A 23,871-nucleotide genomic window follows, 5' to 3' on the forward strand; every position below is an offset into this window, starting at 1 on the left:
TTTACATATTTTCTTCGTAAACCTATTTCCTGCTCATATTTTAATTTTATACCGGGGTCTTTGATCAATAATGCTACAGATATTCAGGTGTCAAAACAAAACCACTCAATGTTTAGCAACATTATTGACAAATTGACAGTTCACAAAGTATAAACTTGCATTAAAAATAACATTTTACAGCGACATAAATACATACAGGGTGTGTCAATTTTTATGTCATATGGTAAATGCGAAGTCACTAAAGTGTGTTTGGGTACGTTAATCGCCCGAGCATTACTGACGCACAGCGCCTAAGTGTGGTCAAGGCGGCCAAGTCTGGAGATCTGGCTGGCTTTTTAAATGCGTGCTACGTGGGGTAGACATGCATTCATGGATCCAGATTTCTATACGGCCACGAACTCTCAACTTGGCCACATTTCTCAAAATTATTCCGCGCGCATCCTGTATAACGGCATTTAAGCACAATACACTGATGCAGATGCATATAGCATACACGCACAATACAAATTAACAAGATAGGAAATGATTTTTAAAATAATAAACACACTTAGTGTATGTTGAAATTAAACGAATTGAAAATTTTTTAAATGTTCTATTTTCTTTTGATATTTGAGAAGCATGCCTAATAGCCGTTTTCACAGCAATTGTTCAATTTGGTTAATTGAAAACTTGGCAACATGCTAAATAGCGGTTTCAGCACTTTACTGCATATTTTGAGCATAGCAAGATAATTGAAGTAACACGCAAAGCAAAATTAATTGAAATAACTTAAACTACGGTAAAATTGAAATATGAAAAGAACAATGAATTGGTTTGAAAATTATGCATCCCCATCAACAGTTTTATGAGTCAATCAGTTTTCTTAGTTGCATGCCGATAGATCTTGTAAAGTTAAGGTGTTCCTTGCGTCTCTGCTCAGGTTTGAATATCATTTCGAAGAGTTTTTGTGTCGTTTGCTACTTTTAGGTCCCGTTTCACAAGTTCAATAAGTTTTAAAGTACTCGATTTCTCATTTCATTCAAAGCTTTTTCAACTACATTTACATACCAATTTTTTCGTGTTGTTCCCTGATAAAATCAAGGTCCTACAATATTCTAAGTTGGCTAAAATATACTGACTTTACTGACGTCTCAGTTCGCCTGAAAAATTTTAAGCTCAAAACTTGGTTAGCATTTCGAAGAGTTTTTGTGTCGTTTGCTACTTTTAGGACGCGTTTCACAAGTTCAATAAGTAATAAAGTAATCGATTTCTGATTTCATTCAATGTTTTTTCAACTATTTCTAAGCTTTGGGGTTTGCATTACGTGTCATGTGCCGCTCAACCGCTTGCGGGTTGAAGTATAACATTTCGATTGGAAATTTACAATAAAACAATATTTCAACCATCGTAAATTCGACAGACTGCATAGTCAGGATAAGAACAAAATTCAAGTGGCAAACGTATGCACGACAACCAAATCGTTGCGATTGTTTGAGGTGTGAAATGTCAAACCTTAATTAGGCCAGCAAAAATTTAAGTGCATTTTTTAATAGCAGAAGAAAAAAATACTTCCATTCTGATATGCTTGACTGTGGGTTCAAGTGGGTTGCGAAAAAGCGATGAAATTAAAAGGGTAGTTTATAGCGAGCCACTATATTATTATATTCTTAGAAAGTTTGCTAGCACAAAATCTAGTAAAAAATATAAGAAAATTTCAATCTAAATATATAAAAAGCATAACTTAAGTGATGCTGGTAACTCGACTGACGCCTTTACCTCTTTTTAAGGCCAATCTAACATTGGATTAAAACAAGATGATTGTTAGTCGAACAAGTAACAAAGCACGTGCAGGGTTAAGAAAGATTTCAAAACCGCTATCAGAAATATAGTAATGATCTAACTTAACAGCACCAAAGTCGATACAGAATTGTCGAATTCCATATTGAAGTAAAGTAAAGCCAATTAAAAAGCCAATTATCATAAAGCCAAAAATGAAATCAAAATGAAAAACCAGTAACACGAATTAACACTTGAAATAATGTTAATCAAAAAAAATATCAAAAAAATATGTATTTGATTTTTTAATTGCTACTTTGGTAAAAAATATTTTCACTTCATTGCTATGTAGTCCGAAATCGATTAGCATTATAGAAGTACCAGCTTCTTTTTTGCTTTTAAATAATAAATAAGGCAGCGCTCTTGAAAAAAAACCAGCTCATGTGAAGCGAAGAAAACGGTAAAAAAAATATCAAGTTGAGATTTTAAGCACGAAAATCGACAAAACTCGAGTGGATACTTGAGTGTATGCGTCTACAAAGTGAGTAGGTCACAACAAATATATTGTATGTGCGCTGCCAGTAAAGAAACAGAGAAATACACTTCTCTGAAACATTCATTGAACATGAAGAAGCTACCCATAGATAGATCACTTATACAAAACATCTTCGAAAGGCATTACATGTCTTAATATGGTTCTTCATTTCTATATAGATCGGTTTCCGTTGCTATGTAATGTAATCCAATGCAACAATTCAAATATAAACAAGTAAGGAAGGGCTAAGTTCGGGTGTCACCGAACATTTTATACTCTCGCATGATAAAGTGATAATCGAGATTTCATTATCCGTCATTTACATATTTTTTTAAACGTGATTTGTGTAAAGTTTTATTCCGCTATCATCATTGGTTCCTAATGTATATATTATACAGAGAAGACATCAGATGGAATTCAAAATAGCGTTATATTGGAAGAAGGCGTGGTTGTGAACCGATTTCACTCATACTTCGTACATGTCATCAGAGTGTTAAGGAAATATTATATACCGAATTTCATTGAAATCGGTCCAGTAGTTCCTGAGATATGGTTTTAGGTCCATAAGTGGGCGACGCCACGCCCATTTTCAATTTTTACAAAAAGCCTGGGTGCAGCTTCCTTCTACCATTTCTTCCGTAAAATTTTGTGTTTCTGACGTTTTTTGTTAGTCGGTTAACGCACTTTTAGTGATTTTCAACATAACCTTTGTATGGGAGGTGGGCGTGGTTATTATCCGATTTCTTCCATTTTTGAACTGTATATGGAGATGCCTGAAGGAAATGATTCTGTGGAGTTTGGTTGACATAGCTGTAGTAGTTTCCGAGATATATACAAAAACCTTTTTAGGGGGCGGGGCCACGCCCACTTTTTCAAAAAAATTACGTCCAAATATGCCCCTCCCTAATGTGATCGTTTGTGCCAAATTTCATTTTAATATCTTTATTTATGGCTTAGTTATGACACTTTATAAGTTTTCGGTTTCCGCCATTTTGTGGGCGTGGCAGTGGGCCGATTTTGCCCATCTTCGAACTTAACCTTCTCATGGAGCCAAGAAATACGTGTTCCAAGTTTCATCATGATATCTCAATTTTTACTCAAGTTACAGCTTGCACGGACGGACGGACAGACGGACGGACGGACAGACAGACATCCGGATTTCAACTCTACTCGTCACCCTGATCACTTTGGTATATATAACCCTATATCTGACTCTTTTAGTTTTAGGACTTACAAACAACCGTTATGTGAACAAAACTATAATACTCTCTTTAGCAACTTTGTTGCGAGAGTATAAAAAAACCGACTAAGAAATGACTTAGAAATATGTACCGTAAGTCAGTGCGTTTCCTTTCATTGGGGTGTTTTTTTTACGTGGCGGGTCCCAAACCCAGCGCACAACCCTAAGTAGGGAATATTTCGCCTTCTCCTTTAGCTCGCCTTCAATCCTAAACATGCGCGCCAGTCATTCTTTCTTTTCACTGTTTGAGGCCAAATGGAGATTCCAGATCCTTCCCCTACTGAACTTTCCAATAGAGTGGACGTCTTCCTCAGTTGATGGAACGAAAAGCTGTACCGAGATATATTTCGACATTGACATAGTTCAGCGAATTAAGAAACAGCGGCTACGCTGGCTAGGTCCTGTTGTCCGGATGGATGAAAACACTCCAGCTCTGAAAGTATTCGACGCAGTACCCGCCGCGGGTAGCAGAGGAAGAGGAATATCTCTACTCCGTTGGAAGAACCAAGTGGAGAAGGACCTGGCTTCGTTTGGAATATCCATTTGGCGCCACGTAGCGAAGAGACGAAACGACTGGCGCGCTGTTGTTGACTCGGCTATAATCGCGTAAGCGGTGTCTACGCCAGTAAAGAAGAAGAAGAAGTCAATGCGTTCCCAACGATTGCAAGATTCAAAGCTTTTTGTTGGAATCCATAAAACGATTGGTAATGACACAGAAACCTTTGGTCCGTTACAACCCAGCGAATTAATATACTAAATACGTCGTTTTCAGCTCGACGATTTAGTAATACCAGATGCAGTTTCGGTTTAATTTGAGCTAAAGTATTCGTCAAACAGGACGTCAACGCTTTTGCCAGCTTTATAAGGAACTTAAATTGCAAAGTCCTTAGATATCTAAGACGAGTTCTAAGGCTAGACAGAAACATAGGTGTTGCAGCGTATCTTTCATGCCTGCTTCCCTTCACTTTCTGCTTGTAGATCGCCATTTGTTAAGCCCAGCTCTGATGCCAAAGGTTGTGGCTTGTTATTAGTGTGAGTAAGAAGCATGCGTGTGTTTCTCGGGGCTCTTGCGTATGAGCTTGGCAGTCCTTCATGTCCTTAAGGTATTCCATCTCACTCTGAACCGTCTGTCAGCCCTATCGGAAACTTTATTGTGTGTCGTTTTCAGTGACTTTCGTATTTCCTGTACTGATTTGGTGGCCAAATAGATATCACTCATCAGCTATTTAGTTTCCCGGAATTCCGTTGAGGCCTGGAACTCAGTATACATGTAGCCGCTTTCCGACAGCCGTCATCTCTACTTCCTTCTTGTTTCCACAGACATTCTCGGTCGTAATGTAATGTGCCTTAATTGCAGCCTGACTATCGATGCAAAGTTCTCATAGAAGTCTTACAACATGTAACCTCCTCTTCTTGGCTAAACTTTTAAATTTATACAATTCTTACACATGTTTGGACGTTCCTCAGAAAATCATTGCGTTCCACGAATATTGAATGGTCCCCAAAGCAATCTTTTCTACAACATTCACATCATACGAATTGCAGCTACTGCACTTACGTATTACAGACGTATTTGTGGTCCGACTGTCTGCAAGTAGCGCTCATTTGTAGTTCCAGCGTCAAAGCGTCTATCAATCATTTTCAGTGCTCGCGCACTCACACACACAAATACATGTAAAGAATCTCATTTACTTGGCGGCCAAAAGGTTGACGTCAATTGGCAGCGTCAAGCGTCAAACAGCCGCAATGGAGGCAGACAACTTTACTTGGAAATATCACAGCCCCACGCTGATGTTTGGGTGGTCTGTCGACACAGTGCACAGTGTTGCATACAAAAAATAATAATTTTTGGAAGTCAAAGTGTTTTCACTTCTTTTTTTTAATTTTTTTTTTAAATTTTTTTTTTTTAATTTTTTTTTTAATTTTTTTTTTAATTTTTTTTTTAATTTTTTTTAAAATTTTTTTTTAAATTTTTTTTTTTAATTTTTTTTTAATTTTTTTAGTTTGTCTGTTGCTTTCTACTACAGAAAGCACAGTTAGCGATCGCGTTAGTGCACTGCACGCACAGCTGATCGTCCTCTCGTGAAATTCACGCGACAGGCGGCGCTGCGCATAGTTAGTGTAGTTATTGAAAGCATTTAAAGGATATTCATGCAAGCTTGAGCCAAAGCTTACTGCTTTTAAGCGTTTCATTTTGCTTCTATTTTCTTTAAGCACTTTTACGCTTGTCACACCACACATTGTGAACTTTTTTTATTTAACTGACTTTATTTTTTATTTTTATTCGTTTACTTCTTTTCTTTTTCCGCGTACCTTCGTCAGGCATTGTTTAGCATTAATCAGTTTTTAATTAACTCGTCACTTACCCCAGTTTTTTTGATGTTGTACTTGTACAAGTAGTCAGCAATTAGCAAATAACGCTTTATGCTTGTCAAGTTGGAATGTGTTAAAAATAAAAAAAAAAACACAACAAAAATGAAAGGAATATTTGAAAACATGATGGAGTATCGAATTTCATATAATTGCTGCCAACGCTAACGGCCTGAATGGTACTTAGCATTTTCGGATATGAACTTTGTTGTGGTGCGTTGCGCGACAAAAGGAAGGGACGGCAACTGACAGAGCTCAAAACTGGGGCAATAAAATCTCAATAGACGGCTGGAAGAGTTTCTAAGTAAAGACATGTATTTTAGATGCGATTGACTTACATAATTATGAACATTTTTTAAACATTAATATAAGATCTTATTCCCGACGACAAAAGCTCAAAACACTTCCTAATTTCTTGTTTTTGTAGCCATAATCTAAGCCTGTATTACCCAACCCAAAAAGTTGGTAGGTTCATGCGGTACACTTTGCATGCGAGATACGGTTGAGTTTGAGAGTTTATTCTAGAGAAGTAGAAGAAAGTTTGGTCAACTAAAATAACCAGAACAAAGTTGCCTGAGGATGACTCAGGTTTCACGAGAGAATTGTAGCGCTTGTTCTGCTATGGCCGAAGGAGTGACTTCCAAAACGCAATTCATCGGAAACAAGTCAGCGAAGATGTGAATTTGCTGCAGTGTGTAAGACATTTGGTGCCTAACTGACAGTGACTACGCCCCAGGATGCTGAGCTCATCTGTTGTCGGTGGGAATTTGACTCCAAGGTATCCACCCGCTGAGAATAAGTCGGCGAAGTTTAGAAGACTTGTGTGGTCAGCGGTGTTATGACGTCAATGTATTGATAGAATGATCTCTATTCAAACTGGGGGACAATTCAGCTCAAAGTATATAGATGACTACCAGAAAGATATCCATTAAAGCATTCCAGCAGTAACTGCTTGAAAAGACTTTCATTGTGATCCGTGACTGAGGCTTGAAAGCTTTATTTTACAGGTGTTTCTTCAAAAATATAAAGCGTCTGAGAGTGCTGTGTTTGAACAGGTTTGTAGCTGAGGGAGCTACATTCTACTGGTTCTATGCGACCATATTTGTGCGGCATATTTTATGGGCGTTAGACCGATTTAAGTAACCAATAACGCCTTTTTATGCTTTCTGCAAAATGTTGCCGGCAGGCGATTTGAAGATTCGCTTTTGCGATTGTTAACTATCGATATCGACAAAAATATTAAGCTCCATGTTTGAATACCTTCAACCAGCTAGTAAACTGGTGCGCTGTGTCTTGTTGCCGCTCTTAACCTTGTTCCGTCCAGGGTCTTATTCGGGTTTTCTGGTGTTGACAGTCAGTACTTTGGACAAAAATATTAAGGTCTATGCTGTAAACCTTCCGCCATAGTAGACAGGTATGCTTTGGATTTAGCATAATAAAAATAATAAAATTGGAACTGTACTTCAAACAACTGACAGCTCTAGAGATGTTTTGTACATTCGGTCGACATTGACCAATGTGGATTAAGCGCTGTTGGCTTCCACGACGCTCCATGGTTTCATCACAGTTTAGGTAGAAGTAAATAGGTATTTTCTAGTCATTTTTAGGACTCACTAAGGTCTTTAAAAGGTTTTTAGGATCTATTAACATCCATGCTCTCATATTCCTTTACAAATACTGCATAACAGCCACACACAGTTGATGCAGCTCTTCGAAAGTCAATAATAATACAATTTTACTGTAATTTCAACCCTTCCATTAGCACGGCATTGTTTCATTTTAGATTTTTCACTTTTTATTTCACTTATTTTTTCGTTTAGACAAAAACATTTAAACACCACAAAACAAAGACGTATTTGTACTCAAGATCCGCACAACTGGTTGCAGCTTTGCATTGCCCTCATCGAACCAACGCAGTTTGACGAGTTTAACGGCAGCGACTTAAGGCATATTACACTGAAATACACTCACATACAGACACACAAACAAACGCATTTATGCAGTGCAACCGCGAAATTAGCGCGCTTGTCTGTCAAATTTAATTTCCCTTTGATATGTCACTGACTGATGGACTTCCAGTTTGTGCGAATATACAATTGATGCAGGCATTATTGGTTGGTGTTGCATGCAGCATACTTTTAAGTAGCTTTAAGCACCATATAAAAAAACAAATGTCATACCGTGTCCCGTCCATTGTCGCAAACAATGCATACAAGGTGACGCGGTTTTTTTTTGTTTTTGTTGCACGAGTCACACTACGGCTATTGTCGATTGACGCCAGTGAAGTTCATTGAGTGTGCTTGCCACTCAATGTGCAGTTGCAACGTGTTTGTAGGGAGTGTGAGTGTAGCCGGCCGCTGTCGAACCCCTTTCACTGCGACAAACAGGCTAATAAATGAAGATTTAATGCAAAAGTCACTTATTTTTTGAATGCAACAGAGGAACTCGATAATAAAACAACTGCTAATTCAAAATTTTGGCGAGGATGCACGACGCTAACATAGCATTTAAGTATGAAATCATACTAGTTAAAATTTGTCGAGGCTTTTTATTTTTCGAATATGCAAGCAATGTCGTTTCGATTCCAACCTCTTTTCAGCTAAGCTATATATATATAAGCATATCATTCGAAAGCTATACCTCGAAAGGCTGATATTTCTGAAGAAATCCTTAAGACTTCAGATACTATCTAAGCTGGGATGGAGTGGTGCAACGACTGGAGGAGCTTGTCTGTCCAGATATTACCCTTTGTTGGAGTTACTTTTCGGACAGAAAGGTCTCTCTAGTAGTGTGGATATCGGAGTGGTTCTTGGCTGCCCGCAGGGTTCCACCTATGGTCCATCTATTTGGAATTTAATGCTGTACTCTCTGCTTGGGCTGCTTGAGCCACTCTATAAGTATTGTGCTTGTGCAGATGACCTTCTTCTTCTGGTCGAAGGTCGCTCGTGGTCTCAGTTAGAGCTGGCGGCAGGACAATTTAGAAATTGTAAATACTTGGGGTGTGGGTGTGGGGGTGGACATATCGATGGAAAAAAACGCCGAATATGCTGCTTAAGAACAGATTTTTGCTGGTTCGTTCACCGATTGTACGGGAGAACGGGGTCAGTGAGTCAAATACCAGGATCCGGGTGCTGGGCCCAAAGTACGACAAAGGTTTTGGATGGAAAAAACGCCGAATATGCTGCTTAAGGACAGATTTTCGGCGGTTCGTCCACCGATTGTGCGGGCGGACGGGGTCAGTGAGTCAAATACCATGATCCGGGTGCTGAACCCAAAGTACGACAAAGGTTTTAGATGGAAAAAACGCCGAATATGCTGCTTAAGGACAGATTTTTGCCGGTTCGCCCACTGATTGTCCAGGTGAACGGGGTCAGTGAGTCAAATACCAGGATCCGGGTGCTGGATCCAAAGTACGACAAAGGTTTTAGGTGGAAAAAACGCCGAATATGCTGCTTAAGGACAGATTTTCGCCGGTTCGTCCACCGATTGCCCGGGTGAACGGGGTCAGTGAGTCAAATACCAGGATCCGGGTGCTAGATCCAATGTACGACAAAGGTTTTAGATGGGCCTCGAACTCTACCAAAGAGGTTAGTGTGTCCATTCCACGCCGCTAATTGGTACTAAAAATGTCTGGCATTCAAGCCGCTGATCAACGCATTGATTTTATCCGTTGTGCTTTTGAGCGCCGTGGCGTAAGGCTGTCGTCAGCAAGTATTGAATGTCGGCGCTTACCGGCTGATAAATCTATCAAAAGTGGAGGTGAGAAAATTCTAACTAGGAATTCCAAGAATCTTTCATTTTATGAAAACTAGACTCGTTTCTAATGGTAAAAGAACGTTTAAACCATATCTATTGAGCAAGTAGAACGTAAATTGACATTATCAAAGCTGAACTTCGAACTATGTAACTTAGAAAATGAGGAGCTCGTTATCGGATTTCGTAATCTGCTCCCGGTTTTGATATCAGCATTACTATATCTGTGGAAATTACAAGCGTTACGGAACGCTGTCTTCCGTCAATCTACATTTTCTAAAGCACTTCTCGCATCTTTACATATTTAATTACTATTCTAGCTATCTTCGTGTACACTTCACTCAATATTCATACTGACATAACTGCTTATTTGGCTTAATTATGCCATTGTAACTAGAATAATAAACAAAGCGTAGCAACAAGAGAGATTTTCGTTGAGTGTTTGACCAGCTTAATTGAAAATGGTGTTTATTTTCGTTGTCATCTAAATTTTTTAAACACCACAAGGAGCTGCTTAAGTGTGGTACTAAATTTGTTAAGGCATAAAAATTACGGTACTGCGGAGCAATACACATTTGAGGAGCGTAAAAGAACAGGTAGCTTAAAAACCACAAAGTCAGCATAATAAATACGTGGCTCAAGTAACTTATTTTGCATAGCTGAGCGCTTAAACGGCTAAAAAGTAAATATGTAGTAGCCATAACAATGAGTTGGTAGTCAATCAGGCGCTAAGTAATGAGCAAGCGTACGGACAAGCCAGCTGAGTGCCGGTGCTGCCGCTGAGTGAGTGGGCGGTTGAATAGTTAGCTACAAAGTCACAAAATCTCGATGAGTACACAATTATGTATGTTTGTATGTACCGGCGCAATACTCATTAAACGCACAACGACATTAATGTCGGATCAGCAGTCGGTAGTGACAATACCAATGAGACAGTCAGCTTGAGGAGACGTGGCTTATTCACGTACAGAGTGAGAGGAAGTTAGATGCGTCATGAACAGGGATGGGCACCATCACAATCAAACAAGCATCACAAAATGAGATTGTGTTAGTGCGCTTACTGTGGGACCAAGCGTACCAGCAACCAAAAATAATCAGTCTGCTTGCAGATGTCGAACGAGCAGGTCTATGTCGCACGAAGCCGCAATGCTACGAATACGTATGTATATACATATGCACATTTTTAAGAATATGTGCATAAACCATTGAATATAATATATAATTATTTTTCATTTCAAGCAAGAATAAAATTTAAGTTATTAGTTAATTATAAATTGGTAATCTAATTCATTTAAAAACTTAAAAATAAATTAAATTTGTATATGAAAAGAAAATATAAATCTATATTTGAATTCATCGAATATTTTAAATATATAACGAAACTTCAATAAAGTTAAAGCTATTAGAAAATGAAAGCTATTATAATATGAAATATTATGAATACACATTTCAAGAGGTCAGTTAATTTCAAACAATTATCCGAGTGTCAAAAAAAAAAAGAGTTCATTCTGTAATAAATTTAAGAAGGTTATTTATTTCTTTGTGAAAGATTATAAAATGTCTTTTTAAATTTTGCTTAAATACAAAATTTAAAACTTTTTGACATAACAAGCACTGCGGCTTCCCAGAATTATTCAAAAGAAAAAAAAATTCAAATTCCCACTCTGTCTGAAACGTTTTTTGGTCTTCCATGTTTATACTCGCATATGTGTTCATTTATATACGGCATACAACTCGTGCGCATCAACCTGCTCAGTTCAACTTCTGATTGCAGACTGATTTTAACATCGCTTTGTTCCATCGTAAGTGCTCGTTTTACGCTCTTCGCTTGTGCGTGTTAGTGACAATCGGTGTGTGTACGTATACGATAGCTTACGCTCTTTTAGCACCTGCTAAGACTTTGCCCATGCCTGGTCATGAACAAGTATCAAAAATATTTTGGAGATTATATTTCGATATATTTTTTCGTTATCCTGTTGTTCCTATCTGAAGTAGAGAGCCTCTTCAAAGCGGCGCCATCATCACACGATTGTCTTTACGGCGTCTCAAGTGTTTCGGGAGCGGAACCTTCTGACACTAACGACCTTTTCCACGATATTTTTAAACAACCGCGATTCCTGGTGCATTTTGGATTCCAGTTAGGCGCCAGTCTCTGCTTTGTGTGCTGAAAGGCTTGCCAATCTTCACATTTTTCTGGTACCACGGAGTAATACTAGATTAAATCTCCGTTCCCATGACAGCTGAGTCTAAGTAACCGGTATGGACTCGGATCCGGATTCCGCCGCTAGTTTCACCGCCGAATTTTGCTACTTAGAATCAACACCAACAAGTCTCTCAAGCAAGTTGTTCTTCATCGAGCTCTATACCACCTTTTCAGCCTTGTATTTTCATTGATAACCTTCAATCACTTAAGTGAATTTAGAGGTTAGCTCACATTAATTTTTTTTTTTACACTCTTCTCGTCACCCTGTATATTTATACATACACATCACGAACGCAAAATGCTTGTCATGCTTTGCAACAACAAAGCATACGACTTTAACGACAAGGCGACAACAATTCTCGCGCCACACTCACTCACCACCAACACCAACGCCGGACAGACAACAGCATAATCACCAACATAAGCGGTCAACACAACATCAACCGTAATGTGAGTGTTATTGTAAGCGCGCTGCTGTTGTACAGCCGGTTAACTGCCCTCGTAGGCGCGTCCGGCTGCTGTTGCAAGTAATTAGCGTACGAATGGATTAATCTGATTTCAATTTCAGTCAACTCCCTGTCGGCTACGTTCGGCGCTTCTTCAACTCTCCAACTGTCGGCGCTCAGCACATGCAGATATATTTAATGTTTGTTTTTCTTGTTGTTGTACTTTCAAGTGTTTCTTTTGCATTCGTTAATTTGCCGCTTTTGTTTTATTTGTTTTTCTTTATTTAATGCGCCAAGTGTTTTGAATATTTCATTGTCACCGCAGTCGAGCTGAGAATTTAGACCTTTTCGGCCACAACACTATTCCCTCTCTTTCGCTAAGCAACTCTGTCATGCAACAAACAGCTGTTTTTTCTTACTTCTATTTTTCTTTCGCGCCTCTGTTTACATTATTGTTTAGCTTATGACTTCCGTTTGATTTCGTTGACTTTTCAATAAATTATTATTTTTGAAATTGGTTTTTTTTCTACGCTCTGCTTTTATAATTTAAGTAATTTTCTTATTATTCATTTGCATTGTTTATCTTTCGTTATTAATTTGTTTAATCAGTGTGTGAAAAAGTTGTGCGCTTCTCTTCAACGCGCGAACGACAACGTCGCATATATAAATATGCACATATGTTTGCATTTCTGCAAATTTCCTGTGCTCGTTTTGGCAAATAATTACTTGCAATCATTTTTGGTGATTGTCAGAAATGCTTAAAATTTAATAGCGACATTTGAAATCAGTGTTCGCAAAAAACAAAAAAAAATCAAGCAAATTAAATTGTACTTAGCGAAAATTTGGCGCACTGAGTCATTTCGACTTTGGTATATACATAAACAAATATGTTTATGGTCTGTTACACCGCATTTTTTATAAAATTAATACCAATTAACATTTTGGAACCAGTAAAGGATGACTCATATGCAAAATCGTAACAAAGTTGGTACGTAGGTTGCCGGATTCAAGTTTTGGCGACCCTAGTGTTACAATCTAGCAATTCACTACTGTTTTTGATGTTATACATATTCTGAATGTTTTGACATAAGAGCACTAATTAATATACAGTAACTTAAAATATTCATCTTGCCCATAAAAGCTTTTAGCGGCAAGCGATCCGCGTATATCATTCTGTCTCAGGTATTTTTATAATTTTTATTGAGGTCGATTGTATTAAAAACGTTTGAAAAGCGATTTTTCCGAAGTAAACCCAGCCAAATCCAACACTTAAGTATGTTTTGTTGAATTTCTGTCGCTAGTCAATCCGATATGTTCTAGACTGGTCGCAACAAAAAATTTGTTTCGTAAGTAACCTTAACCAAACATAAAGCCTAAGTATGTCTAACTCAGAAATCGCTAAAAAATTATTATATTCTTCTTTGTAATTTTCTGTACAATTTTTTTAGTTATATTCGAACTAATCTCACGATGTTCGTTTCATATAACCCACAAATGTGTTACTGCCTCAACATTACTGCACTGTGTTTATAGCCTAAGCTACTTGACAGGTAAACTCTTATGGCAGTTACACAGTGAATTGGCATGCAAGGCAGCGCTGTTCAAAGAATTTTATTTACATAAAATCAACGGATTATTTTATTTTTTAAACACAATTATTCGTTATTATAATTTTATTTACATTTTTATTCATGCCAATTTCGTTTGCTTTCAGGTTATAAACTTACAAAAAACGGTTCACAATTCTCCGCCAGGAATTAAATTTACTTTAGATAGTCATAATTATTAGCAATGAATTCTTTGTGTAAAAATGTAAAAGGAATATTTCATAGATATTTTTTTAAAACTATTTCAATTAGTAAAATGCATACCATATATTTACAGCCATGGACACATAAATAGCACACATCTGAATCCCATATTAATTCTAATTTTTTTTAATTCTAAAGTAGCTGGACAATAAAAATTTGGTATATATCTACTTGTCACTGTTATGAGGCTCATTTCCCTGCATAAAAATACTGTTTATTTTCTATTAAATTTTGTACGCGACAATTTTATTGCGTATAGTGTTGATTTGAGGTGGACACATAAATAGCACATTTTTAAGTTCGTACTTTTTTTTTAATTTTGTGTGAGGTTCTCGCATATTTTTAATTTAATTCTGCGAATATATAATTATTTCATCGATATTTCGTTAAAATGAGAAGGAAAAAAACATTCCACGCCGGAAAAGGGAGTCCTTATATCCAATATGAGCAAAAAAGGAAAAGATCCTGTCAAAATTGCTAAAATAATATATTGCTCTCCAAAAATGTTATAAAATGCTCTTTATGCAACAAAACAGATCCACCTTGTGTCAATAAAAAGATACCAAGAAAACCAGAACCACGTAAAACCGATATTAGTGTTGACAAATACATAGTACGGAAGAGCAAAGCGGATCCTTTTAAGTCAACCAGAGAAATTATGATCGAAATTAATGACGAATATGGTGTGGATGTGTAGGAAGACGACTCAACTTATCTCAACTTTTTGGACAAATTACCAGCAAGAAACCACTCCTGTCAAAACGCCACATCAAAATTCGACTGGCATTTGGAAAGGCCCACGGAGACAAACCAGCACAATTTTGGAAGAACGTGTTTTTGAACGACAAAACCAAGATAAATAGGAAGGTTCCAGTTGAAAAATCATTTTTACGTCGTCCACAAGGTCAATCCCTTAAACCTAGGTATACCAAAAAAACCATTAAGCACGGCGATGGGAGTATCATGGTCTGGAGCGTGTTTTCATGGCATGGCATCGTGCCAATTGTTCGAATAAATGGTAAAATGGACCAGTTTTAGTATTTGGATATACTGAAAAATAAAATGTATTTCAATCCATGCCCATAAACTGGACATTTATGCAAGACAATAATCCGAAGCACACCGCAAAGGTAGTAAAGTATGGTCTCGGCAATAAAAAATTTAAAATATATGAGTGGCCTGCGCAAAACCCAAACCTGAAACCAATAGAAAATTTATGAATTGATATAAAGTTCAAAATAGCAAGCAAAAAATTCAAAAATTTTGATGATTTATGGGCTGGAATTGAGGAGCCTTGGTATTCAATCCCAAAGGAACGATATCAAGAACTGGTGGACAGCATGCAGAAAAGATGTGAGCGGATGCTTAAAAATGATGGATATAGTACAAAATACTAACGAAATGAACAATCTTTTGCAATTTTTTAATAATTTTTATAAATTTTTGTACCTTTTTTTAAACCCCTTTTCAGATTGTGCTATTTATGTGTCCAAGCTGTCATATAGGATATTGATGTTTTCGTCTTTTTTTGGCGATAATAAAATATTTATTGTTTCAGTGTTATAGTTATATTAAAGTGAATAATTTTTAAAATAAAACGTATTCCTTTTTAAATCCGTTAGTGATAAACCTAAGGAATAAATAAATGTTTTCTTATTTGATGACCAAGTGTGCTATTTATGTGTCCATGGCTGTATATACATACGTCCATATATTTATATATGTCCATATATATATATATATGTCTAATATTATAAATGTTAATAATTTGATTGAAAATAATATTAAATATTATATTGTATTGGTTGTTTTTAGTGTAGTTGTTGTTGAAATTTGTTTTTTTTTTTGTTTTCAATTGTTGTTCGGGAATTTATTTGTTAAATAATTTCAAATAGATTAAGTAATAATATAAATAATAACAAGTATTAATATAAATAATTTAAGAGTTTATATATAGAAAATTAAGGCCAAAAATTACTTCTTAAACAGAAAATGTGTTAAACCTTAGGAAACCTTGGATATTTTTAAAGATCTCAAGTAATATATTTTTTCGCGTAACTTATAAAGTAATAACTTTAATTGTTCTTTTTTTCGAATATATAGACATCACAACTTTATGAAAATATATGTAAAAAAAACTATTCTCCTAAACATAAATAAACCTAAACAGTTTTGTAAACTTCAATTAGGAGTAAAATATCAAAATGGCTGGTAAAATAGTGTATTAGTTATATTGTGGTTGAGGTAATATGTGTATTAATGTGTAAAATATTACAAAACAGACAGATAATGTTAGAAATAAAAAAGAAAAATAAAAAATAAAAATAACAAAAAAGAAAAACAAAAAATAAAAAAATAACAAAAAAAATAAAAAAAAAAATTTTTAAATAATTTACAAAAAAAATAAACCAAAAAAAATCAAAAGATAAAAAAAATGTTAAGAAAAGATTTCCAAAATTTTTAGAAAAATTGAAAAAAAAAAATCAAAAATTTATAATTAAAATTTAGTTATTAAAAAATTATCACAATAATAATAAGATGTTTTAGGAAAAATATAAAAATCTAATATATATTTATTCTTAAACGGAAATATGAAAAATGAATACATATTTGATTTTAACGCCCAAATGAAAAAATAAAAAATATTAGAAAACTAAAATTATTTTAAGCAAGAAAACCGAACAGCAAGAAAAAAATATAATAATTTGCCTTAAATCAAAAATTAATTAAAAAAAATTGTAAAAATATTTTTAAGTTTTACTTTTTATATTATTTTTTAATTTTTGTTTGGGTCTGGCCTTGATTTTAAAAAATTTATAAGCAAGAAATTTTAAAACAAAACGAGGTACAAAAATAACAAAAAAATTAAAAAAAAAATATAAAAAAAATTATAAAAAAAAATTATTAAAAAAAAAAAAATAAAAAAAATTATTAAAAAAAAAATAAAAAAAATTATTAAAAAAAAATAAAAAAAAATTAAAAAAATGGTTAAAAAAAAATTCAAAATTTAATAATATTTAAAGGTATATTTGTAAAATGCAAATAAATAAAATATGTATGTATTTGCAATTTGAATACCAAAAAGTTGATAGAAAAATTAGGTGAATTAAGAAAAAATTTAATATAATACAAAAAATTACAATTATTTTTAAACATAAAAATGTGATAAAAAAGTGAAAGAATATTTTCAAAAAGAAGATCCCAAATACATATACATATTTATATACAGAAAAGATAGGTTAAAAAATTGTACCTAAAAACATATGCAAAAACTATGGTAAATAATAAAAATATGATATCTAGTTTTTGGCCTTTTGGTCCTAAACTAACTAGTTTGAAAACTTTAGTGCGAAAATTGTTCAAAAAGCTAATGTTTACAAGGAAAATTTTTATAAAATATTATTTAAAAATTTATAATTATTAAAATTACAAAAATAAAAAAAAAAAATATAAAAAAAAAAATAAAAAAAATAAATAAAAAATAAAATTAAAAAAAAATAAAAACAAAATAAAAAAAATAATGAAAACATTTTTCAAAATTTTTTTAATTAGAAAAATATACATTTATTAACAAGTTAGTAGCTTTACATTATTCTAAAAAAAAATATATACATATGTATATATATATATATATTCTATATATTATTCTAAAAAATATATTAAGAACATACTATACATATGTACATATGTATTAAGTATATAACAGTTAAATATTTAATTAATATAGTAATTGGAAAATAAACGACTAATATGTATACAATCACTTTAAAATTTAAGAACGTCTTTTTTTATTGCAGCCCTTAAGCAGTGGTTTGTATGAAATAGGTTAGGTTAGGTAATCTGGTACGCACGCTTAGACCAGTTTTGGTCCTCAGCGATGCTATATGGCCAGAGGATATAGCTCATGAGAAGCGAATTTCAATAGGTTTGGCGGTCTAACTATCGATACCTCTTCCACTGTCCCATATCATGGGGCCCCCAAATGTCTAGTGCGGTACCAGTTTGTATGAAATAAGCTATACCAATTTTTGAAACTCATTATAAATTCTAGATATTTTTTTTAATAATCAGATATAGTTTTTGAGGTTTTAGTAGACACTTTCAATGGTGTTAGGATTTCATTGGCATAACCCTTTGCAAACAATTCTTTCAACGAAAAAACTACTATTACACGCCGATGAAGGTAAGTTCCCACACCGATGTAGAGCTGACTACTTCGAAGGAGAGAAAAAACTGTTTAGTAAGTTCACCTCTCAATCTACCTATCCAGTTATTACTAGAAATCAAAACTTCTCAACATTTCGATATTAGAAAGCATGAAAGTAAATAGTCAAGGCTGATTAATAAAACTATTCAAACTATCCAAAGAGATAACAAAACATATGTAAAAATATTATATTACTATGAACACAATGTCATCAAGGAAATCATAGACCCCTAGTGGGTCACACTGATTTTTAGGCGCGATGAAGAAATAGACGAGAACGATGAAAAGTATTTCAAAATTAAAGAAATCAAAGCGAAACTCCAATCAAAACAACGCTGAAAATTTTACATTAACCAAAAATAACTAGAGAGGCTTCTTTAGTAAGTTAAAACCGATCCAGCAGTTCAGGTTTAAAGCCCACTCCGACATATTGGTGAGGGAAGAGGCTATATATTATTCATAAGTATTAAAAATAGAAAAAAGCTCATGGCTCAGCTTCAGTGCAACTGTAGTGTGAGCTAACGCTAAGTCATAACGGCTTTCGAGTCAAAATGGGAACCAATTTTCAAATCTTACGCATGCAAGGTAACCTATAACTCTCAACGGACTAATAAAAACAAAAATTTAGAAACCGAAAATCTTTCAATGAAATCTTTATTATAAATTACAATGACGCATAACACGCTTGCATTCATTCTATTGCACTGTAATACACATTTCAATGGACACAAATCGCCACTTACCCTGTGCATGCAACAAATGATGCGGCGCATGCCCGTGTGTATGATGTGACTGCAGTTGCAACTGGTGGTGATGATGATGATGATTGTGATGTTGCTGCAATGCATGCAAATTGGTAGTATGCTGGGCTGCCGCAGCACCGCCACTACTTAGATTGTGTGGCAAAAATGCAGCTGCCACAGCGGCATGTGCATTGAAGTAGGCCATGCGTGAGGCAGCAGCGGCAGCCATTGTCATCTGGTGGTGATGTTGTTGCTGTTGGTGTTGTTGTGCAGCATGCTGTTGTTGTTGTTGTTGTTGCTGATCGGCGGCAACACTAAACGGCCCGGCTGCAATACTGCCATTTGCAGCCGTGCTGACCGCGGACGCCGACAGTGCGGGCGCACTGGCGCCCGCAGTTGCGGTCGTATTTAATGAAGTGGTTGCACTGCTAGCGCTGCCACTGCTGTTGCTATTGGCAGCCAACGCTGGCTGATTGGGCGATGGCGTACGCGTCGTTATTGCCGTGGGTGGCGGTGTGCTGTCAGCTGACGCTGTTACAGTAATTTCTTTTGTTTTCGTAGACGACGTGTCGTGGTCCTTCAGCGCGCTGCCGCTTTGGCTGGGTTCGTGTGTTTTAGCGACGGCTGCGGCCACAGCGGCTGCTGCTGCGGCTGAATTGCTCAACCCGAGCAGCTCTTGTATGGCGAATGGTGAACGTTGTGGCATTTTTATACTCTCGCAACAAAGTTGCTAAAGAGAGTATTATAGTTTTGTTCACATAACGGTTGTTTGTAAGTCCTAAAACTAAAAGAGTCAGATATAGGGTTATATATACCAAAGTGATCAGGGTAACGAGTAGAGTTGAAATCCGGATGTCTGTCTGTCCGTCCGTCCGTCTGTCCGTCCGTCCGTCCGTCCGTCTGTCCGTCCGTCCGTCCGTCCGTGCAAGCTGTAACTTGAGTAAAAATTGAGATATCATGATGAAACTTGGTACACGTATTTCTTAGCTCCATAAGAAGGTCAGGTTCGAAGATGGGCAAAATCGGCCCACTGCCACGCCCACAAAATGACGGAAACCGAAAACCTATAAAGTGTCATAACTAAGCCATAAATAAAGATATTAAAGTGAAATTTGGCACATAGGATCGCATTAGGGAGGAGCATATTTGGAAGTAATTTTTTTGGAAAAGTGGGCGTGGCCCCGCCCCCTACTAAGTTTTTTGTACATATCTCGGAAACTACTATAGCTATGTCAACCAAACTCTACAGAATCGTTTCCTTCAGGCATTTCCATATACTTTTCAAAAATGGAAGAAATCGGATAATAACCACGCCCACCTCCCATACAAAGGTTATGTTGAAAATCACTAAAAGTGCGTTAACCGACTAACCAAAAACGTCAGAAACACAAAATTTTACGGAAGAAATGGCAGAAGGAAGTTTCACCCATTCTTTTTTTAAAAATTAAAAATGGGCGTGGCGTCGCCCACTTATGGACCAAAAACCATAACTCAGGAACTACTCGACCGATTTCAATGAAATTCGGTATATAATATTTTTTTAACACCCTGATGACATATACTAAATATGGGCGAAATCGGTTCTCAACCACGCCTTCTTCCCATATAACGCTATTTTGAATTCCATCTGATGCCTTCTCTGTATAATATATACATTAGGAACCAATGATGATAGCGGAATAAAACTTTACACAAATACGTTATTTGAGCTGAGGTATCCCTTGTGGAAAAATTATCGTGATCGGACTATAGCTTTTCAAGTCCCTGATATCGAACACGAAGAACACAGTGCCTAACCTAACCTAACCTAATTTTTCACCAAAAATATCGGCAAATCTCTCAGAATTTAATTCTAATTAATTTTACAGCAAAATAAAAAAATATGTAAATGACGGATAATGAAATCTCGATTATCACTTTATCATGCGAGAGTATAAAATGTTCGGTGACACCCGAACTTAGCCCTTCCTTACTTGTTTAATATTTTTTTGATGTTTTTTTTTCGGAAAAAGCAATTGTTTGTAATTTTAATTAGCTGAATTAATTCAGCGTTGATTATTTTTTTAATTTCACTGTCACAATTTTTTACTCTCTTTTAAAACTTTGTTCAATTTTCATTTTATTTGTTTATTTTCAATACATTATTGGTCAGCAGAATCGTATAAATGCAAACTATAAGAAATTTTTAAGTGTAAGGACCCCGCTTTTTGGCGGTATAGCTATTAAAACTCAAGACTTGGAACCAAAAGAACGTACTATGAATTTCATCTAATATGAATTTCCTAAAAATCATATTACAGACGTGGTTCTTTATATAAATAGCTGAGAAGACACCGTTGACCAAATGAAAAAGCGCTTAATATACTCTACTCTATAAAACTAGGCTCAGATCTAATAAAATTTTCATCACTTATACAGTTGAACTTCCATAACTTGAAGTCTTCCATAACTGGAATTTCTATAACTCGAAGTTCTCCATAACTTGAACTCTTGAATTGCACTACTAGCGCATGATCCATAATTATTGCTACCATCATTATAACCTGCAAATTTCTTTACCTCCGAAGTGTAAGGAATCTTCGGCCGTCGGTCTCTAATCAGAAAGAATTTACTAGTTTCATACCGTACCGTATGTCGGAACATAGTTTTTGTGGAACTGTTTGAACGACATTCTACGAAGAACAACGCAGTACGAACGTTTAGAGAAGATTTATCATCTACAGCAGACGTTTTCGTCCATACAGAGTTGGGATAGCGTGAAGCTAAGTATGATAGAAAGTTAATTGAAACTTCAAATCAGTAATTTTCTCAATCAATTTCAAACTTGTCTCAAAGAAGCTCACTATTCCGCTAATTCTATACTACACAGCCCGCTCATTTCGATTGAATTTGTTAAATAAAAATCCAGGAAAAGGAACTAGTATATGTAGTAGTATATTAAGGCTATATTCGCACTATTATTAGTTACCACTGAAAAAGTGAGATTAGAAAAATACACGGTATTTACTCAGAGGTCAGCAGTCTACTAGAGGCGACTCCTCCCATTAATTAAAAGAAGAGGTTAGTATATCCGTACTACGTTCAGAAATTCGCTATTATCTGATAAGAGGCGATATCTATTAGTAAACGGAATAGATTACAAAGTGCGTATGATGCAACGGTTAACAAGAGAAACCCCAAGAGGACTACATAGTTTCGATTTTTTTTTTGTTTTTTAGAATACGACTTAAAAACCTCAGCTACACTTTTTGAAACAAAATAATAGTAAACACACAGAAAAATAACTTTCCAAGAAAAAAAAATAATAATAATTGAAACATGAATCTCAATTTTTTGAAGGAAAAATATATTTTTTAGGAAAATTTATATCTATTTAGGAAAAATATATTTTTTAGGAAAAAAATTTTTTAGGAAAAAAATATATTTTTTAGGAAAAATTAATAATACAGGAAAAAATTGGGAAGACAAAAAAATTTTAGAAAAGAAGAAAATTTTTTAAAGAAAAATTGTAGAATTTTTAGAAAATTTTTAGGAAAAAGAAATATTTTCACTTTTAGTTTCACAGAAAAAATTTTTTTAGGAAGAAAGAAAATTTTTTAAAGAAAAATTGTAGAATTTTTAGAAAATTTTTTAGGAAAAAAATTATTTTCACTTTTATTTTCACAGAAAAAAAAAATTTTAGGAAGAAATAAAATTTTTTAAAATAAAAATTGTAGAATTTTTAGAAAATTTTTACGAAAAAAATTATTTTCACAGAAAAAAATTTTCATGAAAAATAAATTTTTTAGGAAGAAAAAATTCATAAAATATTTTATTTTTTTTTTGAAAGTTATTAGAGTGTTAGGAAAAATATTTAGAATAAATAATAATTATACACAGAATATGGGAGGAAAATAAATATTTTTAGGAAAAAGGAAATTAAAACCAAAAACAAAATATTAAGAATTTTGTAAGGAATTAAAAAAAAAATAGAAAAAAGTTGGAACAATTTTAAATTAATTAAGTTGATTGTATTTGGAAAGCTATTGGGGTTTTTAGGAAAAAATATAAATTTTGAGAAAAAGTAATAATAATGCAGAGAAAAAGTTTTGCAAAGAAAAAATTTATAGAAAAAAAAAATTTTTGAAAAAAAAAAATTTTGAAAAAAAAAATTTGAAAAAAAAAAAATTTTTTTTAAAGTAATGGTTTTTTTTTTGAAAAAAATATTCAACATAAAGTAGAGATATTGAGAAAATTATACTTTTTGGCAGATTATGTATAAAAAAAATAATAATATTGTGAATTGCTTATAATATATTGAAAAGAAGGGGTACAAAAGCCGAAAACAAAATAAAAAATAAAATTGTGTATTGTTTAATATAACGAAAAGAAGGGGTACAAAAGCCGAAAACAAAATCAAAAAAAAAAACAAACAAAAATTCCGACAAAAACCGAAAACAAAATCAAAAAAAAAAAAACAAACAAAAATTCCGACAAAAACTATTAGCACCCCTTGTACAGACATAACTCTATTGAAGCACTTATTTGATGGCACAACTCAGCAGTATTACTTTAAAGCTATACGAATGAGCACTAATTTTATAAAGCAAAAAATAAATGCGTATTAATTGAAAGAGATACATTTCATAGCAAGTGTTAAGCAACAATTATATTAATTTGCGCTAAAACGCCTTCAAAGGCAACTTTTTAGTCAAATAGTAGCAGCCAAGCTTTCGTTATTTGTGGAAACACTGCACTGACGCCTCTTATACACTTGCACGAATGCGTCACGCGTATGTTTTTTTGGACGCGTCGCAGCAAGCGTAAAA

At 34.6% G+C, this 23,871-nt stretch overlaps 1 protein-coding gene across 2 annotated transcripts in view; it reads right to left on the reverse strand.

Moving 5' to 3' along the window:
- LOC105232211 (diencephalon/mesencephalon homeobox protein 1) overlaps window positions 1-20,757 on the reverse strand; it is a 154,357-nt gene extending 133,600 nt beyond the window's left edge. For both annotated transcript variants that reach the window (XM_049454798.1, XM_049454797.1), the window contains exon 1: window positions 19,064-20,757. In XM_049454798.1, the coding sequence (XP_049310755.1) occupies window positions 19,064-19,769 (706 nt within the window). In that variant the 5' untranslated portion in view covers window positions 19,770-20,757. The remainder of the gene's footprint in view (window positions 1-19,063) is intronic.
- Between the last annotated feature and the right edge of the window lie 3,114 nt (window positions 20,758-23,871).

The sequence above is a fragment of the Bactrocera dorsalis genome, chromosome 4, assembly GCF_023373825.1.
Source record: "Bactrocera dorsalis isolate Fly_Bdor chromosome 4, ASM2337382v1, whole genome shotgun sequence".
NCBI classification, from domain to species: domain Eukaryota; kingdom Metazoa; phylum Arthropoda; class Insecta; order Diptera; family Tephritidae; genus Bactrocera; species Bactrocera dorsalis.